Here is a 26660-nt window from a genome sequence, read left to right on the forward strand (position 1 = left end):
AGAAAGAAAATAACTTTTAAACTTTTTTTATATTATTTGTGCCAAGTGTATAGTTTAATATTGTCAAAACACTTCCATGGCATAAGCTTTTAAAATAACTGTTTAATTTCACCTGTAGATTTTCACATTGTAGATTCATTCACATGAAAACCATTCAGAGGGAAAACTGCAGTGAAAAGCAGATACATGAGCTGACTGAAATAAATATCTATTATTTCTTACTTGGCTATAATGCAGATAATAATGTAGTGAGTAAGTAGTACTGTTAGTTAGTACTATTGATTAAAAGCAATAAGACCAAATATTAAAAAACAAAACAAGCAGAAGAAAATAAACAACCCCCCCAAAAACCTCAAAAGAAACAAACAACAAAAAATAAACAAACCCAATAATAATAATAATAACCTTACGAACAAAACAAACAAATAAGAAGTTTTAAAAAAATGCAAAACACCCCAAAAATTCCAACCCATAATCTAGCAAAAATAAGGCAATAAAAGGATGGTCTCTGTGCTAAACAACAGCCACTGTAAATATATTCAGACCTTTTATCAGGCCTTACATATGGAGAACCCTATGTGTTCTATCACAGCATTGTAATTTAAGCAAAAAACTTTTTTCTGTGAAATGAACACGTCTCTTCTATAATTTATTGCATTATTTCCTAATCTTGCTTAAATGTGAAATCAGTGCTGGTTTTGAAAGAAAAATAATGTTTCTACCAGCTGTCAATACAGCTGCACCGTCGGACTTTGTCAGTTCATTCCTTAATCTCTATTCAGACCTCTAAAAGTTGCAGCTAAGGTCTATATTTGAGACACAGACATGTAAAACATGTTTCCTAGAGGTTTTGTTTCTCTACCTTTTTATCTTCTTGCCCTCTTTCTGTCTATATTCTTCCCTTACTTGGAGTGCTCTTCAAGAGCAAATCAAAGATCAGCTCCAAATGCATGTTCCACAAAGAGCAAAAGGGAAGGAGGGAAAGAATAGAAGAGAAACGTAAGAGGGTCAAAGAAAGGCATGTAAGATTGGAAAAAAAAAGAAAAAAAAGGAGGAAGAAAGAACTGGAAACTAGATGGATAGACAGGCTGGCATGAAAGACTGCTTCTTTTCTGTCAGCTGATCTAAGCTAAGGTGTATCTATTGAGTGAACTTTTTCACTTTTTAGGTGCTGCTGTAATGATACAGATGTCTTGGGCAGCTTCTCTTCATATGGCAAATGTGCAATGCTTCAATCTCCAAGGTTCCTTAGAGCAAGAGAAGGTGCAGATTAGTCCCTTTTCTCATTAGTGATGTGCTCCACATGCTAAGCGCATCGCTTGCAGTACTTGCACCAAACTTCCCTCAGCAGACAAGGCGCCAGCCTGGTGCCCACAGTGAGCCATATTTTGATTCTAATTCACAAAATGACTAAGCCTGGTTCATCCAGGCTTAAAATGGTAAGACTATTTTATGGACAAAATCATGTGTTCTGAGGGTCACTTTTTGCAAAGCACAGCTCTGGAAGCAGAGGGCTGAAACTCAGGACTCAGCTGTAGTTTGGACTCTTACTTCCAGTCATCAGTGATCAGTGTTCCTACTACATTGTTTCAAGTTGTTCCTTTGTTGTGTGGATGTCTCATGTCAGCATCAGTTAGAATTAAACAACATGATTGCTGGTGGTTTGATCTTTAAGTAAAGTAGGTTGAAATACTGGTTTTGTCCTAGAGAAAATTTAATTTAAAAAAGCACTTTTTTTTCTTTTTTTAAGAAATCTTAAAACTTTTAATTTATTTATTATCTAGCTAAGTGAATAGTCATTTACCTGTTGAATTTAACACCAAATTATTTATTTGGTGCCAGGAGTAGCTTCACAATTTTTCCCACGGGAGCTTTTAACTCAGAGATATAGTAATGAAAAATCTGTTATCAGAAAACTATTATTTAAGAAGGTGAGGAAAGCTAGCATGAAAAGGAGTGTAATTGTTTAAATGGTGGATTTCAGGTCTGGCCATCTGCTGTGAACATGTACTTCTGCTTCTTTGGTGTAGCTGAATAAATCTGCACCATAAACCACAGTGCATGTCACATACCAACCTTCAATGAATTCTGCTGGGGCCTATTTCATCAAACACTAAAGGCACAAAAGCAAATGACACAGCAAATAATTTCCATATAAGTCTGCATTTACTTATGATAGGATTAAACACCCTGAAAAAAACTCTGTCATGCAAGATTATCAGGCACTGGTCTGAAACAGAAAGAATTTATGGAAAAAATAAAGTAATTTATTTTTTAGATTGGTGTAATTCTCATCAGAATAACTTCAAAATTTTACTTTGATCTGAAGTGTTTACATTAGGAGCCAGAAAGAAATCAGGCAGATCAGGCAAGTTTCAAGTTCTGACAGAATTTGTTTAATATTTAGGTTCAAATTCTCCATGAAATATAAGCCTTTTCCCATATCAACTAATTTCAGTGAAGAAATATTTGCTCTGAAATTTTCCAAGCTCTCTGTTCAAAATGACAGGCATTAGAGGAAGAATTTATCCTTCCCCATGTAATAAAGGGTTTGTCTGCACCTAACAGGAAGTCATCCACAAGCTGTCCAGGATAAAAATCTCACCTTCATGCTCCAATTCTAAAACCAGAAGTAGCTTATTTTCTGTTTCAACATTTCACAGCAAATAGTAAAGTTTTGTTCCTCTTGCCTAGCTGTGAAAAAGCTAAACATACCTATTTAGTCAGAATTATTCATTGTGGCACTCTTACAGACACAGGTAAAGGACCCAGTGAGAACTGGTCTCTTTAGACTTTACAAAGTCTAAGTTTGTCCAAACTGTCTCTAGGTCCCTCCTTTTTCAGGTGCTTAATGCTAGAAGAATTAAGTGCCACTCTAAACCTTTAAACTGGTTACCATAATTTCATTGTGTATCTCTATGAAAAACAATTAGATACACTGACCTCCTCCTTCCTTATAACAATTCTGCTATTCAACTCAGGCTGTAATTAGAACCTCTCATTGTGGCTATAAGAGCAATGAGTAATCAGTGTGTCATGCTAGGAACCTGGGAGTAGCTCCCAGCACACACTAGAGAAAAGATACATATAAAAGATAATTATGCCAATATATGAATTTTCTTCCAAATTGCAATCAGTTATCACATTGGACTCTGCAATCTCTAAAGAGTTTCATTCTCTGATTAAAGGAGCTCTCTCTACTACATATCATTAAGTTCTTGGCTTTTAAGACTTGCTGTGGGGCAAGGACTCCCTCAGGTCAGCTAACAACTGTGTGACAAATAGAGCCCTTATTATTAGTTTAAGATGTATTTCCTTTCAGTTTGATTGAATGTTCTGGAAGATAGACAGCAACACATGATTTTTCTTCCATTTACCATATATCATTTTGTTTACCTTCAGCATATCTGCTCCCACTCATCTTCTGTGTAAATTAAATCTGATCTTTTCAGACTCTGCCATATGACTTTAATCACTGTAATCTCGAAAGTCTTCTATCTTACTCATTATGCATCCTGCAGGCTTTTATGATACAAAGTGAGCCATTACTTTCCTTGAAAATCTATGAGGATGCATAGATCTTCTCACAGAGTACTTATAGTTCTTTTAGAATCTGTTTACACCTTATATTGCTCTCCTTCATGTTGATTCATTTGTATTTGCCACTTATGAATTTTAACAGTTTTCTGAATAGAAGCCATATCTACATCCTCAAATTCCAGGCCTCTGTTACCATACAGATCCACACCATATAATTCTGTTCAGAAGTTTAGTCAGCTTTCTTTTATGACCACTTGTGGGGAGCTCCTGTTCCTCTCTTGTTCCTTGCTGTGCTAGTGGGAGTTTACAGCATCTGAGGATCTTTGGTGCCTGTGTGCAAAAGGATAACTACTTTGCTGCAGTAGAGTTTGCTTCTTCCTTCACAGTGGAATGAAGAGTTGCTGTTTCCATCAAGAGTCTAGTGAAGCTACTTTGCTTCACTATTGTTTGCACAGTATTCGTTGCAAACACTAGTGAGCAGAGAAACTTCTACACTGATATATGGTATAGCAAAGAGGTGTAAATTCTGTTCCCACAAGAAGCTAGAATTGTGGTTTGGGTGGGTTTTTTTCCCTTGTATCATCCAAGACCACTCATGGAGCACTCATGTGCACTGCTACACAGCAGCTGTCCAGCATGTAGGCATACATGGCACAGCTCCCAGAAAATGTGAGTTTATAATATATTACATATTCCACATGTAATGTATTATAAACAGCAAATGCATCAGAAACATGGCAATGGCAAACCTGAGCTAACACAGAAGGCACTGTCTCACTGCATTGGAGCAGATTCATAGGAACATTCTCTAAAGGATATTGCAAAGTGTACAGTCATGTTCAGAGGAATATATAGCTACAATCATCCACACATTACTGCCCTTATCTACGTACTATTAATACCAACACTGAATAGTTGGCTGAATAACTTTTGGTCATTCTGAACATGCACAAGGCATAACAGATTGGATTTTCTGTATAACAATTTTTTCAGATAAAAATAGGAAAAGGAGGTGTGTTTTGATATTCTGAAATGAAGCAGTGTATTAGCCAGACATGTTCTTGTAAATTAAAAATGCCCTGGCTGAACATCGAAAACAACAGACACCTTGTCTGGTTTTTATTTTTCATTCTGAGTGAGATGAGCCACAACTGCAGGCACAGGATGCAGCAACACAGGCAATGCTAAGTTCTTTCCTCTGCATTACCAGTATGTATATGGGGATTAATGAATTGGAAATCCTGGAAGAAAAACTGAAGAGTTAACATTCTGCCTTCCAGGGTGACTTTTCTATAAGAACTTGCTAATAGCAGAAGACGTTTTGTCAAGCAGGATAGATTAGGATGTGCACTGGGATGGAAGTATTGAAGTGCTATTTCATCTGTCTTTCTCTGTTGCTCCTCCTGTTTCAGCTAGGAGGAGTTTCCTGTCTAAAAGGATTGCAATGGCTATATCTGTATTTCAGACAAGCTTAAGACTTGTATAAAATGTGGTGCTGCTAATTAGTCAAGATGTCATTAGTCCAAGGAAATTAATTGTACATAAATAGTGTGGAATTTCGGCTTCATGGCTCAAGAGATAAATTCAGTCTTTTCAGAATTGTCTGTCTTAAAAATAAAATAGCAGAAGAGGATTATTAAGGAAGCTCTTCAAAATTCCCATTACCCTGCTAATGAAGATTTAACACATAGCCCAGAAGACATGGTTGATCTGTAATCCTTAAGGTCCTTACACCACAACAGCATTGGCGTATCCCTGGCTGCTCTCATCAGAGAGAAAAGTAATTGTGACTTTGAAGAAGCAACTTATCAGCCTCCTAGAAGTACCGTCCATGCTCAGCAGTGGATGGGTAGTTAAGAGTGTTCTCCTTCATTATCTGGACTTCAGGGACTCATCTCTTGGGTGTATGCAAAGGCTGCTCTGAACTGGTGCTGCTAACCAAAGTTCACTTCAGGACCAATTGTTTCAAGGGTTGCACAGTACTAAAGTGAAGTTTGACTTGATTTCCTAAAAAGATGCCTGGTATTATTACTGTTATTCACTGATACAATTTTGCAGTAACAGTCAAATGAAGTCTGAGGGTTGAGACTATTATTTTGTGATTGCAAAAGCAAAGGATTTTGTATTCTGAGCCCCCAGTACAAACACCTAGGGAAACCTCATCCATCTCTTCAAAATCACTGTAAACTTCTACCATGATTATCCTTGCCACCTTTTTTTCCCAATATTTTTTTTTATTCCTCAATGAAAAGAAGGACTCTTCCAGTTTTTTATCAACTGCCTAGTACTTCATGCATTGGACAGAGTGTGAATCCTACAGGAAATGTCAATAGATGAGAAGAACATCTTTTCAACACCCACACAACATCACAGCTGCAAAGGACTGCACAGGCAGAAGGCCATGGAGAGTCACACTCAGAGAAGGGGGTACATGTATCTCATTTCTTAAGGATGATAGGTTCTGTGTTTTGTCATGTAAGTTTTGCATAGGCTCTAACCAAGTAGTCTGATTGGTTGGTTTTTGCCTGCAGTAGTTTCTGGATTTTGTTAAATATAAAGTAATATATAGTGGCATAGCATTTTCAAACCTGTAAAAGATTTTTATTCTGCATTTCTTAGCAAAACCTCCAGCTGTCCTAAAGAAGACCATGCCTTAAATATTTGTTTGTTTTGAAAGTACACCTCAGCTTTCTAATACAGAGAAATAACTGGAGTAGTTTGATAAAAACTATTTATATTTTATTTACCTTCATGGTCTAGAAGTGTTATCTTATCTTCTTCTCTAATCTAAGTTATTGGCAGATATTCGTGCCAGAAATCTCATTCTATCCTTTCCTCTCAAGTTACAGAGTGAGTTCTCCATTCCTTTCCTCTCAAGTTACAGAGTGAGTTCTCCATCACACCTATCACTGTAGTCAGCTGGAGTTTCTAGAAATGATAGATATAAAAAGAACAAAATCTTGCAAGACATTTATGAAACGAGATTGTTTTGAATATTTAAGACAAGTTTCCCTCTATTCTGGGAACAGAAAAGCTTGGGTTCATTAAAAGCCAGAGGCAATGCTTGTATCAGCTGAGAGCTATTAATGAGCAATTTTCCCAAGTTTTTCTTGGAGACTCACTGAAAGCTGCAGGCTTCTAAACTAGCTGTAACTCTTGCTTTCCCTTGTCTTTTTTTTTTTTTACTTTAGAAGATGGAATTTTGTTAGTAATGAAAAAACAAATCTGATAAAGGGTTGAATGAATCTCCAAATTATAACTGAGATTTTTCTGACAGTCTAATGTTTTACCTCAGTGGCAGATGATGGCTAAGATTCCCTATCGCAGTTAAAAAATAACAAATAAATTAATGTGTGAAGATACATGTGGGAGCACTTAACCAACTTATTTACTCTTTTTTGTTGTTGCTGTTGCTGTTGTTTAGCACTCCTTTTCCATCCTGGTCTTTAAGGATTAGCTATGCTGTTTCTACTATCTTCATCTTTTTTTGCCTTCACTCCTCCCTCTCCCTATAAAATAGTGCCCATGCTTCATGCTTTACAACATTTTTCCCATCAATTTGTTTTTTGAATTTTTCCTTATAAATTACCAAGTTCCAGAGATATTATCTTTTCTCTACCTTTATCCATTTTTACACTTTTCTTTTTTCCCCAGCCAATGTCAGTGATATTTACAGTAACAACCTAGATGGATGCAGTGGAAAATCATTTCACTGGCTAAAATTACACCTTGATAGTCTGATATCAGATTCTTAAGTGGTATGTGTCATGTAGCATTCAGAGATTTGAAGAGGAATGAATGGCCAAGCCAAGGGAGTTAAGAGTTGATCACAAAACCCGTGTGTATAGGAAGATAAACTAAAAGATGCTTAACTTTTTTACCCACAATTCAAACACAGCATGAATATGTGGAAATACTCCATCAATAAATGGAAACACAGCATACGAAGATGCATTTAGATATTTCTGTGTAGTAAAACCTTCCTACAGTCCTACCAGTACACACACCTGCTTTATGAGAACTACCTCTTTGCAGCTCTGAGGTGAGTTATGTCCTGGTGCCTCCAAACCAGCAAATGGCACCTCTCCTTGCCACTCTGAGTAGTGCTTGTGCACAGCTGCAAATCTGTGTTCTTATTCTTTCTTCTACAGCCAAGTAAGTCCTGCAGTGACAAGAAAGAAGCCAATTTTGGTTAAAAGCATATCCAGTTCAACAGAATATCTGGCAAACAGAGAGAAAAGAAATTATACAATTGAGAGCAATCAGAAAATTCTTTTGATGGGTGATTACCAGCAGATTGCAATGTTTCTACATGGATCCACAGAGCTTGGTGTCAGCCCAGATGCAATTTGACATTTTTATAAGATCATTAGTCTGCATAAAAGAGCAGCTTATGAATAACATGATTTTTGTAGTATGCTGAAGAAGAAGGAGGATTGAAGAGACCAGGTATTTTCAGCCACTGAATACAATGGGTCTACAGCTCAGCCAGAGCTGTCAGCTGAAATACCATTTTTTCTTTAGAGTTAGCATGTCAGAATATGCCACTGGCTCTAATTTCTAAAGCTAGGATTCATTAGGATATCAATTAGTAACCTTATATAAGGTAACCCTTTAACCACAGAAAACCCATCTGGGGTGTAAATGGGTTAAATAAAATCTCCCTCTGCCCACTGTATTCGAGTACTACCCTTCTGGCATGGTCTCTGCCCAGAATTTTTTAACCATGCACCGAATTGCAATAAACTGTGCATCAGGCTCTTTTGGTCTTTGGAAGTCACCTTCCTGTCATGTCTGAAACTGGGATATCGATCTGGTTCCTGACATGCCCTGATCCTTTAAGGATTCTAATTATCATTGCAGCTACAGATTCTTGCTGCTCCTGCCACCCCACCCTTCCTACATCCAGCATTCCTAAGTAATTTTCTGGGAAAATGAGGTACTCCTGTCCCTCTGAAATGCCTTCCTGTCCCTTTGAAATGCCTACTTACCTCAGTGTGCAGCTGCTAGGGTAAGACGTGGGCAATACCTTGTGCTAAACAAGCTGGCAAATAAGGCAAATAGCATGAAGTCCTCTCTCATATGTTCAAATTAAAGAACCTTAATAAAAAGATTTAATTGTGTATATGTGAAGTTTCATACTATATATTTAAGGAGAGACAACTAAAATTTCAAAATTACATTTTAAAAAGTAGTGAGTATGGAAAAAAAATCATGATATTAGAGTTAGCAAGCATCTCAATATGCATTCCAGCCCACATTAATAGTTTATGGAAATGTAAAGAAAGAAATAATAGGTGAAAATAATTTTCCATGCATTTGACATTAGTAGGACTGAAACTGGACTACTACCATCACTTCTTCCTGATACACACTTCTAAAAAATGTTTAAAATTTATGAAGCTCATAAATCAACAGCCATGCATATAATTGGAAAGCTGGTTGAAGTCATTGCATCAATACACTCAGGATGGGGTTCAAACACCATGTGGGGTGCTGAAATTAAGATGTCAGTATGTGGCCATCCCCCTAACAACCCTTTATGCTGCAGCCATTTTGAAATTCCCCAAATTGCATGTTTCTCAGAAAAGGCAGCTGACCCTCACCTAGGTGTCATCATTCTCATGGAGACAGAAGGCCACAATAAAAGCAAGTAGACAAAAGCTTAATTGAGGCAAATTAAAGTGACAAATGATATAGACCTTTTTGTTGAATTTGATTAACCATTAAGCAGCAAGTGTAAATCAAAACAGCAAAGCTTGTGTCAGATATTTTATATTTTGGTCTCTTCAAATCAAGACTGAATTTTACCAAACAGAAACTTTGGAATAATTTCACATTCAAGTGTAGCTTTGATTTTGACAAGGTATTTGTTGGAGAGGTACCATTTTACCAAAAAGTAGAAAAACAAGAGAGACAAATTAGGGGACAGAAGGAAAATATTTTTCTCATATTCTAATTGTGTGTCTTTCTCTATATTAGGGTCCCAGTCCCTCAACTCAGATATGTATTTAACTCTCACATGGCGGATACATGGAAATTGGTCACATTTCTTTTGCTGTAAGAGAAAAATATGATGGCATTATGGAAAAGGAAGCCAATTCTAATCTTTGAACTTAGTTTATTTTTTTTTCTCTCTTCTTAGTTTTCTTTGTGTATTTCTCACTTAGATTCCATTATATTAACTTTGATGCTGCTCTTTGTGATTCTTGGATAAGCTTTAGTCACTGGCAAAAGAGCTCAGAACTTTGGCTTTTTCCTCCGTGCTCATCACTGTTTATGATCCTTTCTCCTCCCTTCTTCAAAACTTCTTGTTTTATTCACAGATGTGGAAAAGGATGGAAAGGAAACCGTTGCCACATAAGTGCTAAGCCTCTTCAGCCTCCAACTTCAAGTCCCCTACAAAATGGTAGGTCTGTAAAAAGAAAGTAATGTCTTTCAATTCATCCTTTGAGTCTTTCATTTTACTTATTTCTGTCTGATTGCTCTGATTTTGCAGATATTTGGATTGGATTGGGTATCGGTTTCTTACTGATTAAAATTACAGCTGCTGCCTTGTATTTTCTTTCGAAGAAGAAAGTGCCAGATATGTAAGTAAAATTTTATTTTGTGTATAGCAGACACAAATGTGGCACAGAGCAGTGGCCAACTGCCCAGGCTCATTGGTTTCAGTTTTGAATCTCCCCACAGTCTGTCTTCATATGAAACACTAAGCAGAAAACGTAACTTTGCAACAAAAGCTGACCTTACTGGGCCCGAATCTGGAAACAATGAACAATGGCTTGATTGCCCAGAATGTTTTGATTGTAGCATTGTATGAGTATTCTTAAATTATAAATTTTAGAAGTTTTTAGGATATGCCTTCAATTGACAATTCAGTATTTCACAGATATATTTACAAGCCCTTCCTGTCATCCCTCTGATAATCTCTGTTTTTTCTCTCCTTCGATAATCTCTGCTTTTTCTCTCCTCCCTAACTGTTTATTTTACTCTAACCTCTGTATTTTTTCTCTGCCTATCTCTCAACTTAGGATCTACTAGATCCTTCTCTGCCAGCAAGCACCTAGCACTGTCCCTTCCTCCCTTTCAGCAATTCCTGTTGCACATTTCCTTGTCCATTTTTGTGCTGTTAGATTTTCCTCACCCTTCATTTTCTTCTCCAGAATTCATCTTCAAAGCTGTCTCTTTTCCTTTAAACTTGTTCTCTGCTATAGACTTTCCTCTCTTTGGGGATGTTGTTATCTCCCAAAGTATCTACTAAACTGTGTAGACTCCTGTCCTGACATTATTGCTGCTGACATGTCTCCTATCTGCATGCTCCCCTGACAGGTAGAGCTGTCTGTGGACGCAGAACAAAATGTTGAAGCAGAAACCTTTATTGGTTGTGCTTCTGTTAATTGAGTGCAAAGCTTCACCTGCTTTCCTTACATCTCCTTCCTCTTCTTGAAAGCAGGAATAACATTTCCTTATCTGATTTCACAGGGCTTTAAGATTTAATTCATTCACATTAATACAACCTGCCAAGGCACACATATGGAATAGCACTTCAGAAGTGCAAGATTACTTGTATTGTAAGAGCTGCTGCATTTTTCTTTTTGTGATTTCAATACTTATCTTTGAAAAAAGAGTTTAATTTCTCAAAACACGTTTGATAGTGTTTTAATTTGAAATATTCTTGTTTCCTCCACTACTTCTTCTGTGCTCTCATTCAACATTCCCTCTATGTTTTTCTTTCATAAATGTCTACTCAAAGGTTATTGCACTGCCATTTACATCTCTTTTTCCCATAAATCTATATTTAAGGAATTTTTTTTCTTTCCTTTTAATTATTATGCTACAAAAAAAATAGTAGTCTTTTTTCTACCCTGTTGCAATATGATGCTAAGCAATATGGTCCTATTATGTATAAAAGAGGGATGAATGAGGATCTTCTTAGTATGGCTCTAAGAATATACCACAGCCCTGATATGCAGAGAACCAGAGCTGTGAAAGAGAGGATTAGACAAGCTTACAAAACAAAGCTTATTCTGGTCTTGATTGTTTTCATTAAAGCTTCCAGAAAGGTAAGTTATGATGATGGAAATTTTTGTGACTACAAATTTTGTCTATTAGAAATGGAGATCGTCGAATCATTTCGCCCACACTACAAATAAAGTTTTTTATTTTCCTTGTTTTCAGTCACAGTCTACTTAACATGTAAGTCAAAATGTTTTTATAGGCACCTTCCTAAGAAAAAATTTAGCTAATAAATGGCAATTTGTTTGAAATTGTGAAAACAATGAAATCTGAAATTTTGAATTTGAGAAGATAAGTTCATCCAGGTTCTTCCTCTTCAACTACCTATTGCCTACCATGATTTGGTATACAAAAATCACAGCTGGAAACATAGAAGTAAATTAAGGCAAGTTATTCCTGAACTGCTTAATCAGTAATTAGAAGTGACAAGTCAAAATGCAGCCAATGTTAATGTACTGAAGTTTGGATCTTTAGGATAAGGTTTCATAATAAGAAGTGACTTGTGTTTGCATAAGTCTGTAAAATGTACAATGTGACAGCACCACACAGAGGCATGAGATTTTACTCCTGATTTTTTTCAAGGGATTTTATGAATGAGAGGATTTTACTGGCACATAAATTATAGTTTCCTACAGTTAGTTTTTACTTCTGTCTGCTTTTAGCCCTCCTGAGCCATGTTGTTTTCATAAAGTCATTAGGCACTAGAGTCACTCTAGGGAAGCTTTCACATGCTTGAGGCCATATATACTACCTTTTGATAAATTCTTGTGCTTGCTATTTTTATGTAATTTCTGTTAGTGTCCCCTTGCTTTACTGTATAGACCCACCCATGCAGGCACTGGCAGACAGATCTCCAGAGGCACATCAGGAGTTGTAGGTGTTAGCTCCAAGGACATCTTAAAATGTTGTGTAGGTCCATCTAAGTCTCAGGGCAAATAGTACAGGAACGTGCACAAGAGCTGGAGACGATTAAGAGTCCAATAGAATTTTTTTTTCATCAGAAAACCAGGTAGGAGGCAGTAGGGATAGGCTGAGTACCCCTCAGGTGATTGCCAGCTAAAAATTTGTCACTAACAGCAGTGAGACCCTAAGTCACATTTGTCACTCTTCTTCTTCTCTGGAAACAATAACAGTGCTTTAACCCTTCCCTTCAAACCAGAATGGATGCCCTGCTTCCCCTTTTCTATCTCCTTCTCCTTTGCAGAATTTAATTTCTGATCTGCAGGCTTTAATCACTCCTCTTACTGAGTGGGAGTTACTGGAAGTCATCATGTAAGTTTACTTCCTAATGGACAAAAGCAGCTTTACATGGCCTGGCAGCAGCATACTTCATTGCCATGACAGCATTCAGATATGTCAGATACTTCCCAGTCCCCAGCTGGGTATATGTGAAACCTTTGTACAGAAGCCCCAAATCAGAGAAGCTTGTGACTTTCTCTAATTCCTGTTTGCACTATAGAGATGATGTTCCCTAATCCAGAAGGGAAGGTTGCCAGTTGTTCCACTCTATCAGTGACATCTGTCCTTGTTGACCAAATAGAAGCAAAGCTTCATTTTAGCTTCCATTTTTTTGCAGCTGCCTTCTAATGCTTCATTGTAATTTGAAATGTGAGAGTATGAAAAGTGACTTTCTGTCCAGCTAAGCTATGCCTTTTTACTACTGCCTCCAAATCAGTGAATGTCCCTGGATCCTTTCAGTTTGTTTCTTTCCTGTTCCTGAACTGTGCCATCCACTGCAAAGCCAATGCACCACAGCTATTATCAGGTCTGTCAATCTTAATGAACACAGAACATTAAATTTTCCAAAGCAAGCATATAACAATGTATCTTGCCACACAAGCAAAAGAGTGAAAAACTGAGGTCTTATGAGAAAGCATTTTAAAATGATAGAAAATCATGGAAAGAAAGGGCCCACAGAGGCCATTTTTCATCCTGCCAGATCACAGACTCAATTGCATCACTCCTGAGTTCACATTTAAAAACCTCTAGCAACACGAATTTGATGGCATCCTCAGGCTATATTGGTACCTTGGGTAGAAAGAAGTTTGCTGTTAGAAAGTTATTTTCCAACTGCTGATGTGTCTGTTTATCATTTAAGTTTATTCCTATTCACCATAGGCAATAACAGATCATTCCCTTCCTCCTTGCAGAAAGCTTTTTCTGTTCTTGAAGGCAGTTGTCATGCCTCCTTACAGGCTGCTTTCTTCAGGGTAAACAAGCTCGGTGCTTTAGTCTTTCTCCATAGTTAAGGTTTACTTACAATTATGATGATTCCCAGTTTCTGTTGCCAGACTTTCTGCAATCAGACCATACCCTTCTGGAGGTCTGGTGCGAAGGAACGGGGGGAGTATTCCAAGGAATGCTCTCCAAACACATCTGAGGGGCTGCCAGAGGTTATTGCTGGCTGTGCCTCTGTTCCTATATCCCAAAGAGATAAACAGAATGACAGCATAATGACATTTAGTGAATGGTTTTCAGCTTGTGAACTGGAAGAGAGACAGATACAGTTCATGTATAATGGGAGAAAAATGTGCAGTTTTATGGGAAAAAGTAAACCAAAATTTGGAAGCATTAGCCATAAATGTTGGTTGGGAATTGTTGTACTAGTCTAATGCTGCTATCCAAATCCATTCATTCTTCTGTAGGGTATTGTTTTTCTGAAGGATGAGTGCTATAGTCAGAAGTTTTGAGTTTTTCTGAAATGTTACGTCTGATGATCACCACACGTAGGAAGGACAGAAACAGGAGGAAACACTGAGGCACAGCCAGTCTCTGTAGTCTGTAGTCGTCAAGATCACAAAGATGAAAGTTGCAAAGGAGTGATTTAATTAAAAAAAAAAAAAATTACTTCCCCAAAATGACTCAAAAGGTACAAAGTACAGACTTACGAAACCCATTCAGCATATTAACAGTCGAATCAAACATCCAAGTGGCCTGTACATTATTTTAGATGCAGCTTTTGGAAAGCCTTCTCTCCTTGCATCATGCCCCCTTTTATGGGACGTGCAAAATATAGCTTACTTCAGCAAACTTAAATTTAGTGGAAAAGAGTTTAAACATGCTTTGGAAATTAAGATCTTGAGTTTTAGTTTCTGTTAAGAACTGAAGCTTTAGCACATCTATCAAAATTCTTTTAAGGGATTATTTTAATTAGTAGCTTAATTGTAATTAAATCTTTGGTCGACTAGGACTTTGTCATTGTTGTTATGGATCAGATGATAAGCATTCCTCCAGTACTGTATTTCCTAAGAATCTGTGTTCTGCATGAAAGATTTGTTTTTTCTTTTAAAGGTATATTGAAAAGTCCAAAATTATGAGCTCTTGCATTCAAAAAAATGAAATCTAGATACTTTAATTTTCCATTGACAAGAATGATGTTACTCAGCAGTCTGTTTATACAGTGATGGGTATTTTGTGGAGCATAAAACTTCTTCCTGTCTTTGCGAAATTGTAGTGGAGAAACCTCTGACATGGCAGTAGTTTTTGCTACTAAGGAATGCAGATGAGCTTAGTAAAGCTATGCCTAATGTTACCTCAACCTAAGATGATTAATTCTCTCCATTCCCATTGTGGCATTTCTGGTTATGTTAGAAAACCCGGTTCTCTCCAAACTACCTTACACACATATTTGAGTATTTTTTACTCTCTTTTTTACTTTTTTTTTTACTTTTTTTACTGCAGTTACTACATCATGCAATTGATAGATTACAGCACTTGTGTAAAACACGTGATTAAATTTTCTCTTACAAATTCTTTAAGGCCTTCTAAGTAATTTGAAAATATTTTAGAAATTTTAAGTCTATCTATTGATATCCTTTAGCAAGTATTGCTTGCTGCATTCACAAACAGTGGTAACCACATATAAATTTGTATAAACATATTCATATGTATGAATCTATGTGTTTATATATGGTGTATGTATGTGTAGCATAACTTACATAAGATAGTATATTGAAAGTGGCTTTTGAATTTTGACAAAAATGGTCATAAGAATAGGAGTGAATTGAGAAAGTTTATTTTCCACCTAAGTTTCTGGTGCCTAAATTCAAGCAGTGCCCATATTTTGGGCCATAAAATTCCCTTTATCCCTAAGATTCAGTCACCAATACATACGCTTTTCATGGTTCAGATCTAGAGTGGGAAGACACATGAAATCTGCTGGACTCAATTTTATTGCTTGAGACATAGACAGGACCAATTTCAGCACTAAGCACAGTAACCAAAAACATGTTGTTGAAGAACTTGGCCAGCACTCTGTTAGGTGCCCACGGTTTGGCACAGTGCCCTTCTGGTTAGTTCTCCTCCTTGCAGAGGAAGCTGGAGATCTGTGTTCAGCACCCTCCTGCCCTCAGGACAGACCTAGGTACTCAGCATGTTCTTGCCCAGATAAGCTGTGTGTGTGTCTTGCACAAACTGCCCGAGTTTAATGGGGTGATGAAAGAGAACCAGACCTGTCCTGACCATTTGCTATTGGCACAGTAAGGATGGTTCACATTGGGAATTGTGTGACCTGTGTTGCCCTTTGGAAGTGTCTCAACAGGCTCTAAAGAGAAGTGATTTTCTTAATTCCATATCATGCTTTTAGGCCATACAGATGGTTTGTGATATCTCCATGAGGCACCAAAATTAAGGCAGGCAAGTCAGGCCCTTTGGGCACTAGTTTAGAAGCAGAGCCAAACTCCTTAAAAGCTTCTCATCTTACTTTGCTTCTGGCCTTAGATTTTGTGAGCTGTGCTTTCATATTAGAGTAAAAAATAAATTTTGTACACATTTTCTGGACTTCATTCAGGAGGACTGGGATGCAAATATACACTTAGTAGGCATATAAATAATCTTTCACTGCTTCACTAAGCAAACTAAATGAATCAGAATATCATTATTTATTACAGTTAAGATTACATCAAATGAAAAAATTAACAGGTTCAAATATTCAGCTCTCCCCATTGTTGTGTCAGGTAATCAAAATAAATTATGAGACTGGCATTAGAAGCAATTATTTTCTGACAGTCTTGTTGTGAAAAATTTTAGGGAGACATGTCTGGTTTAGTTTAAAATCCAAACTTCATTTCTTGCACTGATTTAATTCATAAGGTAGACTATTTCTGTGCCTTACTTGCGTCTTCCTCCCAAGCAGCCATTCTGGTTTTAGCTATTTGCAACAGAAATCATTCAGTGTGTCTCCTCTGTGGCTCCCACTGAGGAAGAGCTTCCCTTCCCAACATCTCTGTAGGCTGTGCTCCTGTGGCTGCTCTTGTTCCCTCAGTCCTGCCTACCCCAGTAACACAGAGCCTGTCTGTCTGTCAGATTCTAGGCAGACATAGCTTCAACCACCTGCAGGAGCAGCTTTGGAACAGAAACACACAACAAAATTTATTTCTCCATCATCAAGACTGATGGGAAGCTTTAGGGAAAATTTTTTTCTTAGAATACTGTACATGCAGATTTCTATGTACTCAAGGCACAAAAACTGTGGATAAAACCCCCAAAGAAATAAATGCATCACTTCAGAAGCAAAGATAAACTTCTGCTTCATTCTTCAGTAATTTTAACTAATACATCTGTTGCATTTTATGTAGTATTGGAACTGCTTTGATGATTCTGGGCATCTCACTATAACAAAGACATTGAGGTGCTGGAGAGAGTCCAGAGCAACAAAGCTGGTGAAGGGTCTAGAAATTAAGTCCTATGAGGAGCAACTGAGGGAGCAGGAAGTGTTTTGCCTGAAAAAAGAAAAGAAGGGTCGGGGGAGACCTTACTGCTCTCTATAACTACCTGAGGCAGGAGATTGTGGCCAGGTGGGGGTGAGTCCCTTCTCCAAGGAACAAGTGCCAGGACAAGAGGACATGGTCTCAAGCTGTGCTAGGGGATTTCAGGCTGGACATCAGGAAGAATTTCTTCACTGAAAGGGTTGTTAAGCATTGGAACAGAGTACCAATGGAGGTGGAACAGAGTACCAATGGAGGTGGAAGGGGCTGGACATGGCACTTAGTCCCGCTGACAAGGTGGTGATCAGTCAAACATTGGACTCAGTGATCTTAGAGTTCTCTTCCAACATAAATGAGTCCACGATTCTGTGTTTTCAAGCAATGTGGAATATTAACAACTAGTCATCTATTAGGGAAAACATTTAGATCTAGGCAGCATGTTCCATGCCCATTCTGCTTTTGCAGAAGAAATGTGATTAACCGCACAGGTCATAAGTGCTTCCAGAAAGAAATGGGGCATGTGAAGACCTCTATCAAGAAAGCAAATCTTTAAACCTCCAGATGAGGTAATGGACATAAGATTCATAAATAGAAATTTTTTTCCTAATAATCGATTAAAAATTGTTTAAGGCATTGTGTTAATTAATGAAAAATTTGCATTTCAATACCTCAAGTGATTATTTATTCCTGCCTTTGTAGAAAAAGATATGGGTAGAAAAAGCTTGTATAGCTTTAAAACTGATGCTGATGATTTTGACCCAAAATGCAAGTTCTTTCCCAATTAATTGGAAAAGTGGAGTACTTATAACAATGAAAAACTAAGGTGCTCTTGAACTTGGAGGCTGTGACCATGGTAATCACTGAATTGTCAATCTGATAGCAAAACACAGGAAGAACATGATCTCATCCCATGCAAAGAAATTATAGGAATGCAACTTTTAAGTTAAGCTCATGTTTTATTTAATGTATAGAGCTATACCTGAATTTTATAAATATTAAATAGTTCTATGCACATCCAGAAGCATATATATATTTTTGAAGCAACATATGAAAAATTATTATTTTAACCAAGACATTATTTATCCAGAATATTGGTTTAATTTCATTAATTTCAGTAGAGCTCAGTTGAAAATATATATAGCCACCTATTTTTTTTGGACTCAAGTCTTTTGAACTTTAATCTGCTTGGTTCTTTGATGACCTGTGTGATATGGTGGTTTTTGTTCCTCTTTTTTTTTTCTTGTTTGGCTTCCCAAGGAAAGTGCAGAAAGCTGCTATCTCTTCATTTGCCAATCCATTGTACAAAGACCTTAGATCATCTGGGAAAGTAAAGGTAAGGTGTCTCTATATGTTCAGAAAATGTGCGGTAGTCCTCAAATACTTTTCCATTAAAAGAATATAATCCCTGAGAGAATGTTATTTAATAAGTGACAATTAAAAGGTAACTCAATACTCAGATCAGTTCCAGTGCATTTTCAAAACATAGTAATAGTTGAAATCAGCTCAGTTTTGACAACATCTCAGTGTTTATAATTATCATGACTATAGGCTGACGATTTGGAGGAAAAAAAGTATTTTGGATTAAATATTTACCCACACATAGATAAGAATAAACTTGCTGGGACTCCTCTCCTTTTGTATCTGGAAAATAAATAAACAAACAAACAAAAAAAAACCGAGAAAAACCATCCAACAAAGAAAACACACTACAAAAGAAACACATCAACAACAATAAAAACACACAATGAATGATTTGGCAACCAAGTTGCCTTTGCACACTCACTCAACTTTAATAAAGGAGTTTTTAGTCCTCCCCAGTACCTTAAACATACATCACAATTCCCATCACTGTAAAATTCACCTTGACACTAAAGAAGCAATTGGCCACACATTGCCCTAGTACCCTTTCTTGATCAGAATTAAGAAACTGATAGAGTAACAAAGAATTTTTTGCATAAAATATATATTTAAAAGTGAACATATTACAGCAAAGGAATTAAAGGCAAGATTTAATTCTCAAATTAGAATGATAACTAAAAATCATGTCTTAAATTTAACAAGAAATAAATTATTGAATTAAATGAAGGTATCTCTGATATTTTGTTTATAATTTAAAAAAAAAAAGAAAAATACCCTGGGAATAAAAAGAAAAAAAATTTAAATATCCTTCCTGCCCTCATTTTGATACTACCCTTATTAGCATTGAAAGAGCTAGGCTTGATTTGAAATAGAAAATAAAGCTTGTCCTTTGCACAGTCAATAATATAAGATTCCACTGCAGCTTTGAATAGGATTAACTCTGACATGCCATTTACTTTCTGTAAAAAGGTCCTTACACCTGATTTTAGAGACATTAGATCAAATGAATTCACTTATAGACTGGAGTTTGTGAGAGCTCCAAGTTGGAAATATTCCCATCACAATCATGTCCAATTCGTCAGGACATTTTTATTTTAGTTAAAATAGATTCCTGACAGGCTTCATTTAATAGCAAGTTGAAAAACAGAAGCACAGAGTCAGGAGAGACATTTTCATGGAAGACAGCCCCAGGCATTGTGATTGAAGTCCAGCCATGTACCAGAACTTCCTCTATTTTCTCTAAGACTGGGAAAATACATGTTTACACTAATTCTTCTTTTTAAAAGAAAACAGGCATTATGAGTTTTCTCCAAGTCTGATGAGACTTAAATCTGAATGGTGTATCATCAATCAAAAGAGATGACAGAATGTGAGCAAAAGCTCTTGTCTCCAGCTGAATACTCACAAGTTATGCCCTTGTGGGAGTCTCTGAGCTTCATAAAGAACAGTTCTGAAACTTCCTGAACACTAAAATCGTGTGGGCTTAGCATAGCTCTACTCTTGCTCATAATACTGCCTCGTAATTTTGGATCCATAGAGTCTGTTACGCAGGCACCACAAGGCAGAATATATTCTTTTCAGCTCACTAAAAATATTCTGAAGCAGTTTTTTTCCTTTTTATAGTCTCCTAGGTATGCCATCTCATCTGCTGTTCAAATCAGTGTTTCTCCATGGCATGAGGTATGTAATAATATATTTCTAGGATGTGGGTTGGACTAGTAAAGGAAATTCATTTGCAGAGGAAAGGGAAAAATGTCTCCTAAAGTCAATGATGTACTTATACTGTTAGCACCTCTGGAAATCTGAGAAAGATGACTGGGGCTGAATTGGTTGGCAAGGACCTCATAATAACAATTCTAGTAGTGTTGCTCTTCATAGCTACTTGGTACACCATACACTAAAGCAGTAAGTTTCAGCCTGGGCAGATGCTGAAGAAAATGTTCAGAATTACTGAAATTCTTTCCTGAAGGAAAGGTTCGTATTATCTATTTTCTCATAATTTTTCAATCAAGGAAATTATAACCATGCCATGTACCAAAATTAGTGACCCACTGCAATTACACTATTGTACATAAATTGCCTAAAATAATGCTAAATGTATATTGGAGCAAGGGCTCTGGAGACAAGGGAAAAACGGTGGAAACAGATGCAGAAGTAGTTTAAATTACTTGATCAGGGGCACGTAGTAGGTAATTGTTTTGGTGGATCTATGCTAACTTTATTCAGCTGAAAATCTGGTCTAAAAATGTTTGAGATTTTATAGTTTTCTTTAATATGTTACTTCTATAATGAATCTATAGCCATTTGTATGTGCATTTAAAAAATAATTGAATCACTTGGATTTTAAATTTCATTTTATCTTTTTTCTTTTAGTATCCGTTTAATGAAAATGTGAATGCCACTTCTTTTCCGAATCCTCTCTATGGTGCAGCAGCAGAAGACATGGAAAAATTATGTAGCTCCTTGGAAACTTAAACACAACACAGGATCAATAGTGATTGTAACTCTCTGCCTAAAGATTTGTTATAAAATCTGGAAATGTGTCATGATACTGTAGTATTTGCAATATGAATTAATAACTCATCACAGAATAACTCTTATTAAAACAATTATGTTCAGAAAGTAAATTTATATTGAAACTGGGATCCATACATAAGTAAACCATAATTATATATAGTCTTCTGTCATTTCTGTTGGTGCAGAAAGAGATTGATAATTATAACTATGAATTCATTTTACATTCATACAGTTCAAATTCTAGTATGTTAATAAAATGTTTAATCCAGATTCTTTATGTTTGGAAATCATAATTTTATGTCCATTATTTGAGAAACAATGACTTAAATATTTCTGTAATTTTGCATTAGAAAGGAATTTTAACTGACTCATTTAGTGTTCCAAGATGCAGAAGCAAAAGTAAAGTCTTATAAAATTAGAAACATATCAAACTAAATCAAGAGTGGTGATGAATCATAGATTTGGATATTGGTTCAGCATGTGATTCATCTATGTGACACACCAGTATATGCATTTACTTTTAAAAAATATTTTTAATATTAACCGTGATAGTTATATCTGACCAAATTTCCCTCCGGTCAGCTCCACAGTTCTGTAGTTCTGACCACAGTGCTCCTGATAAATTTAGCTTAGCGGTTGACAGAGTGTGGAAACTGGCATGTTCAGGAAACCAGATTTCTGCTGAATAGGTTGGCCTCCCACACAGCTAAGACTTAGGTCAGCCCATGCCTCCATGAGAAAGATATTGGGGAAGAATTCTGGAGCGCCTTGTGATTTCAATTGTCATCCTCTGTGGTACCAGGCACAGCTTGTAACAGTGTTTACACTTTAAATAACCTGACAAAATGTCATCTTCCATAATACCCACTTGCATTACATGATCATCATTTTTAGCTTGAAGGCTTAAGTGTTCCTGCTGTGCTTGTGTTTTCTCCCTTACTGTACTTCTACAGCCTGCTTAATTTTAAACCCATTGGCAAGTCTGAAAGTTACTAAACTCCTACAAATTGCACAAAAACAGACATCTGCACTGTAGATGGTATCTCTGTTAATACCTTGATTCAGGGAAAGCAGAATTGCTTGACATTTATTAGACTTTTGGGACTCCAGACAGAAAAGCATACTGATGCCTGCCTTCATTCCATCATACACAGGGCTTCTTGGTTTGGGTTTGGTGTTTTGTTTTTCTTTCACTTTTTCTTTGTAGAATAACCATAACCTACATATCTTTATATATATCTATATATCTTTCAATATATCTATCTATTTTTTCTACCTGGGGATACAGAACTATTTTTTTACTTTTTTTTTTGTCTGACTGTCATGTTGTTTCATGGGTAGTAGGAATAGCAAGGTGCAATGTTGGCCCATCATTCTCCCCATATCTTTCTAGCAATATGCTCATAAGTGCCTCTCCTCCATTCATACACACACTTGCCTTAATGCCATCTAGTTGAAAGTTACCAAATGTTATTCATTAAGGTTTTAAATAAGAAAATGTGCTCACATATTCTGTTTTCTTTCTGAAACAAGTTTAGCGTGACTGGAACATAGAATTTTTTTATTAGACTTGTACGTGTTGGGTTGAGACACAGGGAACACATTTGATCCTGGAAAGTGCCAAGTGTCTCCAGCTCCTGAACTCTGATATTTTGATAAATCTGGGTGAGATGATTGATCTCCATGTTAACAAACAGGCATTGAACCCCTTACATGGTCAAGCCCATGTACTCAAATTCTCTATTTATTCTGCAGTAGACTAGCTCTACTTGCAGAATTCCACTAAACACTAAATTGCTGGTTATGCTATAGTTCTTAAATCTCCATTCATTGTGTCATGCTATGTGTATCTGTAAAAAATTACAGCAATGAAAAGGATAAAATTGACAATGGATGAATTTTATCACATTCTCCCTTATGAAAAGAAAACCATTTATTTTACTGTTTATGGTATTCATGTTTTAATGTCCCAAATAAAAGTAGATGATTATAAAGAATTGTTGTAAAAAAATTCAGAGAGCATCATATTACTGATCAGTAATGATGAGTTATCTTCTGAGAGGACTGTGACTCTTCTGGACAATCTCTGAAACAAAGTAGGCCTTTTATCAAAATAATTTTCAATTTTTATTAATGACAGAATGCTTACAAAGAAAGTGCTGAAATTCAGACTTTTAATCTTCCTGAACTTCAATATTTTTTTCTCTTCTTATTTAATGAAAAATAAGAGATTTAATTATAGTCAATATATGGTTATTTTTCAGCCTCAGACTGAAATGTTTAAGACAAAAAATTAACTTTTTATTTAATTTTCTGAAATTTTTTAATACTGTGAACCAAATTCATAGAACTCCTATTCTCAGTCATCCTTTCCACAGTTTCAGTTACAAAATCTAAAGAACAAATCTAAAGGCAATATACAGGATATAAATATACAGGATAAGATATTGTTAATTTTTTTTACATAGATTTCTTCTTCCTATTTATAATATCCCCCTGACTAAATACCATCTGTAAGCTTATGCTGATATTGTCATAAACTTTATGAAAAAAAAATTATTTGTTTCCAAGTGACCTGTTTTCTGGGAATAAATTAGAAGATGGATATTCTATACAGACAATGAATACTATACTTGGTCTAATTTAAACATGTTTATACATCAATGATCCAAGGTAACAGCAGAAATAAATTACAAGGCAAACTTTTAACAAACCTGATACCACTTTCAGTGTGGTCTATATGGTCTTCTCATAGCTGTTTTCCTTCTGAGATCCCACAATCATAAAGAATACAAGCATCCATGTCTCTTGGATTTGGCTAATCTTCATTTCGAACCAGGATTTATTTATGGTACATATCAACAATCATGTTTCATACACAGATGGCCAGGGCTTGTCCCAGAAAGAATCACTGTATTTGCAGCTTGTTCCAACACTTGCCTCGACATCTGCCACTGGCTGCTGCTTTGCAGCTTTGGAAGAGGTGTTGGAAGGGGAGCAGGATCTTGTCTTCTGTTTGCAAAACCTGAAGTACAACATGCGGCTGTGAATCTTTCTCCTTGACAACACTGAGGGGCTCAAGCCTTGTTCAGAGCTCTCCTTTGGATTTGGTGGCTGAACTGGTACAGTTGTACCTGTGTTTTGCACAGTTGCCCCATGCCTCCATGTTTTCTGCATCTGCTGGTCATTACAGTGCGTCTGCTCATGGATGTAGTCCAGGTGTTTGCTCATGGTGACTTTCTCCCATCCTTTCCCTGTTTCACCTGCAGCAGCCTGATGACTATGCGATGATAAAACTGATCAACCACATGATCTAATTCTGAAGGTATTATGGTTTTTATCTAGAGGATGGGTTAGGTGGCATCCAGAAGTCCTTTTTGACTTAAATCTACTTGTAGTCCTACTTTTCCATGGTGTTGGTGGCACCCAGCTCCTCTTGACATTATTGCCCACTTTAAGTTGTCTCCAGCCTGTGCCATGCATAAAGTCTGCTTGAGATCATTCTGAAAACAAAGGTGTCCTTAGCTTCCCCTTACAGCTCCTGCATTATTTGCTCAGCTGTGGCTGAGGTCCCAGGCACAGCTTTTGACTTTTCATTACCTGTTTCTGCATCTCACACAGCTGGAGATAGGCTCTTGGATTACTTAGAGCTTTGATTTGATCCATTACCTCTTGATCAGACATGCTTCCATATATAAACACTGAAGCTACAAAAAATGTCCACTTTTTGTAGCCATCAAGTTGGCAGGGGTTAAATGAATCTTGTTCTCAGGTAGATTCTAGCAGCTCGTAATTTAATTCTTCCTGTTGCCTGTGAAGACATCTAGACACTATGCCTGCAATGGAGATGTCCAGATTTAATAATATAAATCCCACTGTTTTAATTAACTCCAAATTTCATTAATGTATGTATGTAATAGGAAGATTTTCACGGGATAATCTTCCTTACAAGTGTGCCCAGAAATAGTATCTAATACACAGTCATTTTCCAGACCTCTCTGTTTGTGTAAATTAGACAGAAAGAGCTTAATAAATACATATAACTTGCAGTAAAGCATCTGTCAAAACCCGACATCTTCTGTTTTTCATTTTCAGTTTGTGTGTGGGAAGTGAGGGAGAAGGGGTGGGAAGAATTCATATGAGAACAAAAATGGAAATTCCTAAGCATCTAAGCAGAAAAATCTACTGTGGGCTGTATTGCTTCACGTAGATTAGAGCATGTGAGAACTCTGGCACCTGACATGGAGCAGTATTCCTCCTCTGCTGGGAATTTAAAGACAGAAATTTATTCTCCAAGGTACCAGTCAGTTACTAAGACTGGTGAACAGGAAATTGCTCTCCCCTTGTGTGAGGATGAAGTACAAAGTGCAGCAAAGGAAGGAAACACAATATTAAGAACATAGAAACATCATTCGAAACTGTTCCTAGAGTGTTACCACTTCATCAGCTGTAGCTCTTATATTGCAGCCCCTTTTTATTTGAAAGCAGGGATGCAGCTGACCAGAAGGGTGGTCATAATGTGCATGCTCCTGCAGCAGCCATCCATAGACCATCACAAATGTCAGGCAAGGTAATATTCATATCTGGATTTTAATTTACCATCTGCAGCTATAATCATTCTTAGGGATATATTTCATGCTCAAAAAAAAAGGCTTAAAAAGAAGAGGTGCACTTTTCTACAGGATAGTTGTATGTGACTACTAAGATATGATAAATTGTAGAGCTTTGGTGGGCTTGAATTTTATTTTTATTACAATACACAGGGTGCATCTTAAAGGGGGAGAGGGGAATAGATCATAAGATAACCTTAAACACACCAGGAATTTACAGTGTATTTACTGGTTTATTTAAAACCACTTTTTTTGCCCTCATCTTAATGCAGCCAAAAAGCAATATAGTGTTCAGCCAAGATACAGGAACATAAAACTTGACTTAGTGTTCAGGTGGTGAAAATTGGGGGTAGAAGGTAAACTAGAGTAACTTGTGATGTGACAATGAATTTCTTTCAATCCTCTGACCCTCCATGGACCACAAACTAAAATAAATCTCCCAACATTGATTCCAACTACTAGAAGGAATTTTCCATTCTGATAACTCAATGAATTTTTAAAGATTTACCTTTTCTTTCACCATGTCATCATAAAAGGAGTTAATTTTTACTTTTATAATTTATTTATGAGCAATGCCAAATTGTTCATGGAAATGTTTAGGCAACAAGATAAGCCAGAAAAAAGTTATCAGCTGCAGGGGAGGGTGAATATTCTACTTTTCTAATGAAAATGTGGGTCTCTGAAGCAAGTCAGCAAGGCATGCTCAACTGGGTTAAATGGGTTTAACAGGGAGAAATGAGCACAAATTATTCATGGGAATTCTTTAATCTTCTGTGTAATTATGTGATCATTCTCAGAACAAAGACTTTGGTTGCTCATAGCAGGAGGAAAAAGTCAGTTCACACTCAGCCCAATGATTAGCATAGAGCTGTGGAGAACAAAAAACCCCTGATAATCTAGTGCTTTAATTTTT

At 36.6% G+C, this 26660-nt stretch overlaps 1 protein-coding gene across 1 annotated transcript in view; it reads left to right on the top strand.

Moving 5' to 3' along the window:
* Positions 1-21095, top strand: part of MALRD1 (MAM and LDL receptor class A domain containing 1) — a 271411-nt gene extending 250316 nt beyond the window's left edge. Inside the window, exons 37-41 of the mRNA XM_014312109.1 lie at positions 9867-9949; positions 10040-10130; positions 18519-18594; positions 20244-20300; positions 20994-21095. Coding sequence (XP_014167584.1) covers positions 9867-9949; positions 10040-10130; positions 18519-18594; positions 20244-20300; positions 20994-21095 — 409 coding nt within the window. The remainder of the gene's footprint in view (positions 1-9866; positions 9950-10039; positions 10131-18518; positions 18595-20243; positions 20301-20993) is intronic.
* Positions 21096-26660: the final 5565 nt, after the last annotated feature.

This window comes from Geospiza fortis, unplaced genomic scaffold (assembly GCF_000277835.1).
Source record: "Geospiza fortis unplaced genomic scaffold, GeoFor_1.0 scaffold138, whole genome shotgun sequence".
Lineage (NCBI taxonomy): Eukaryota > Metazoa > Chordata > Aves > Passeriformes > Thraupidae > Geospiza > Geospiza fortis.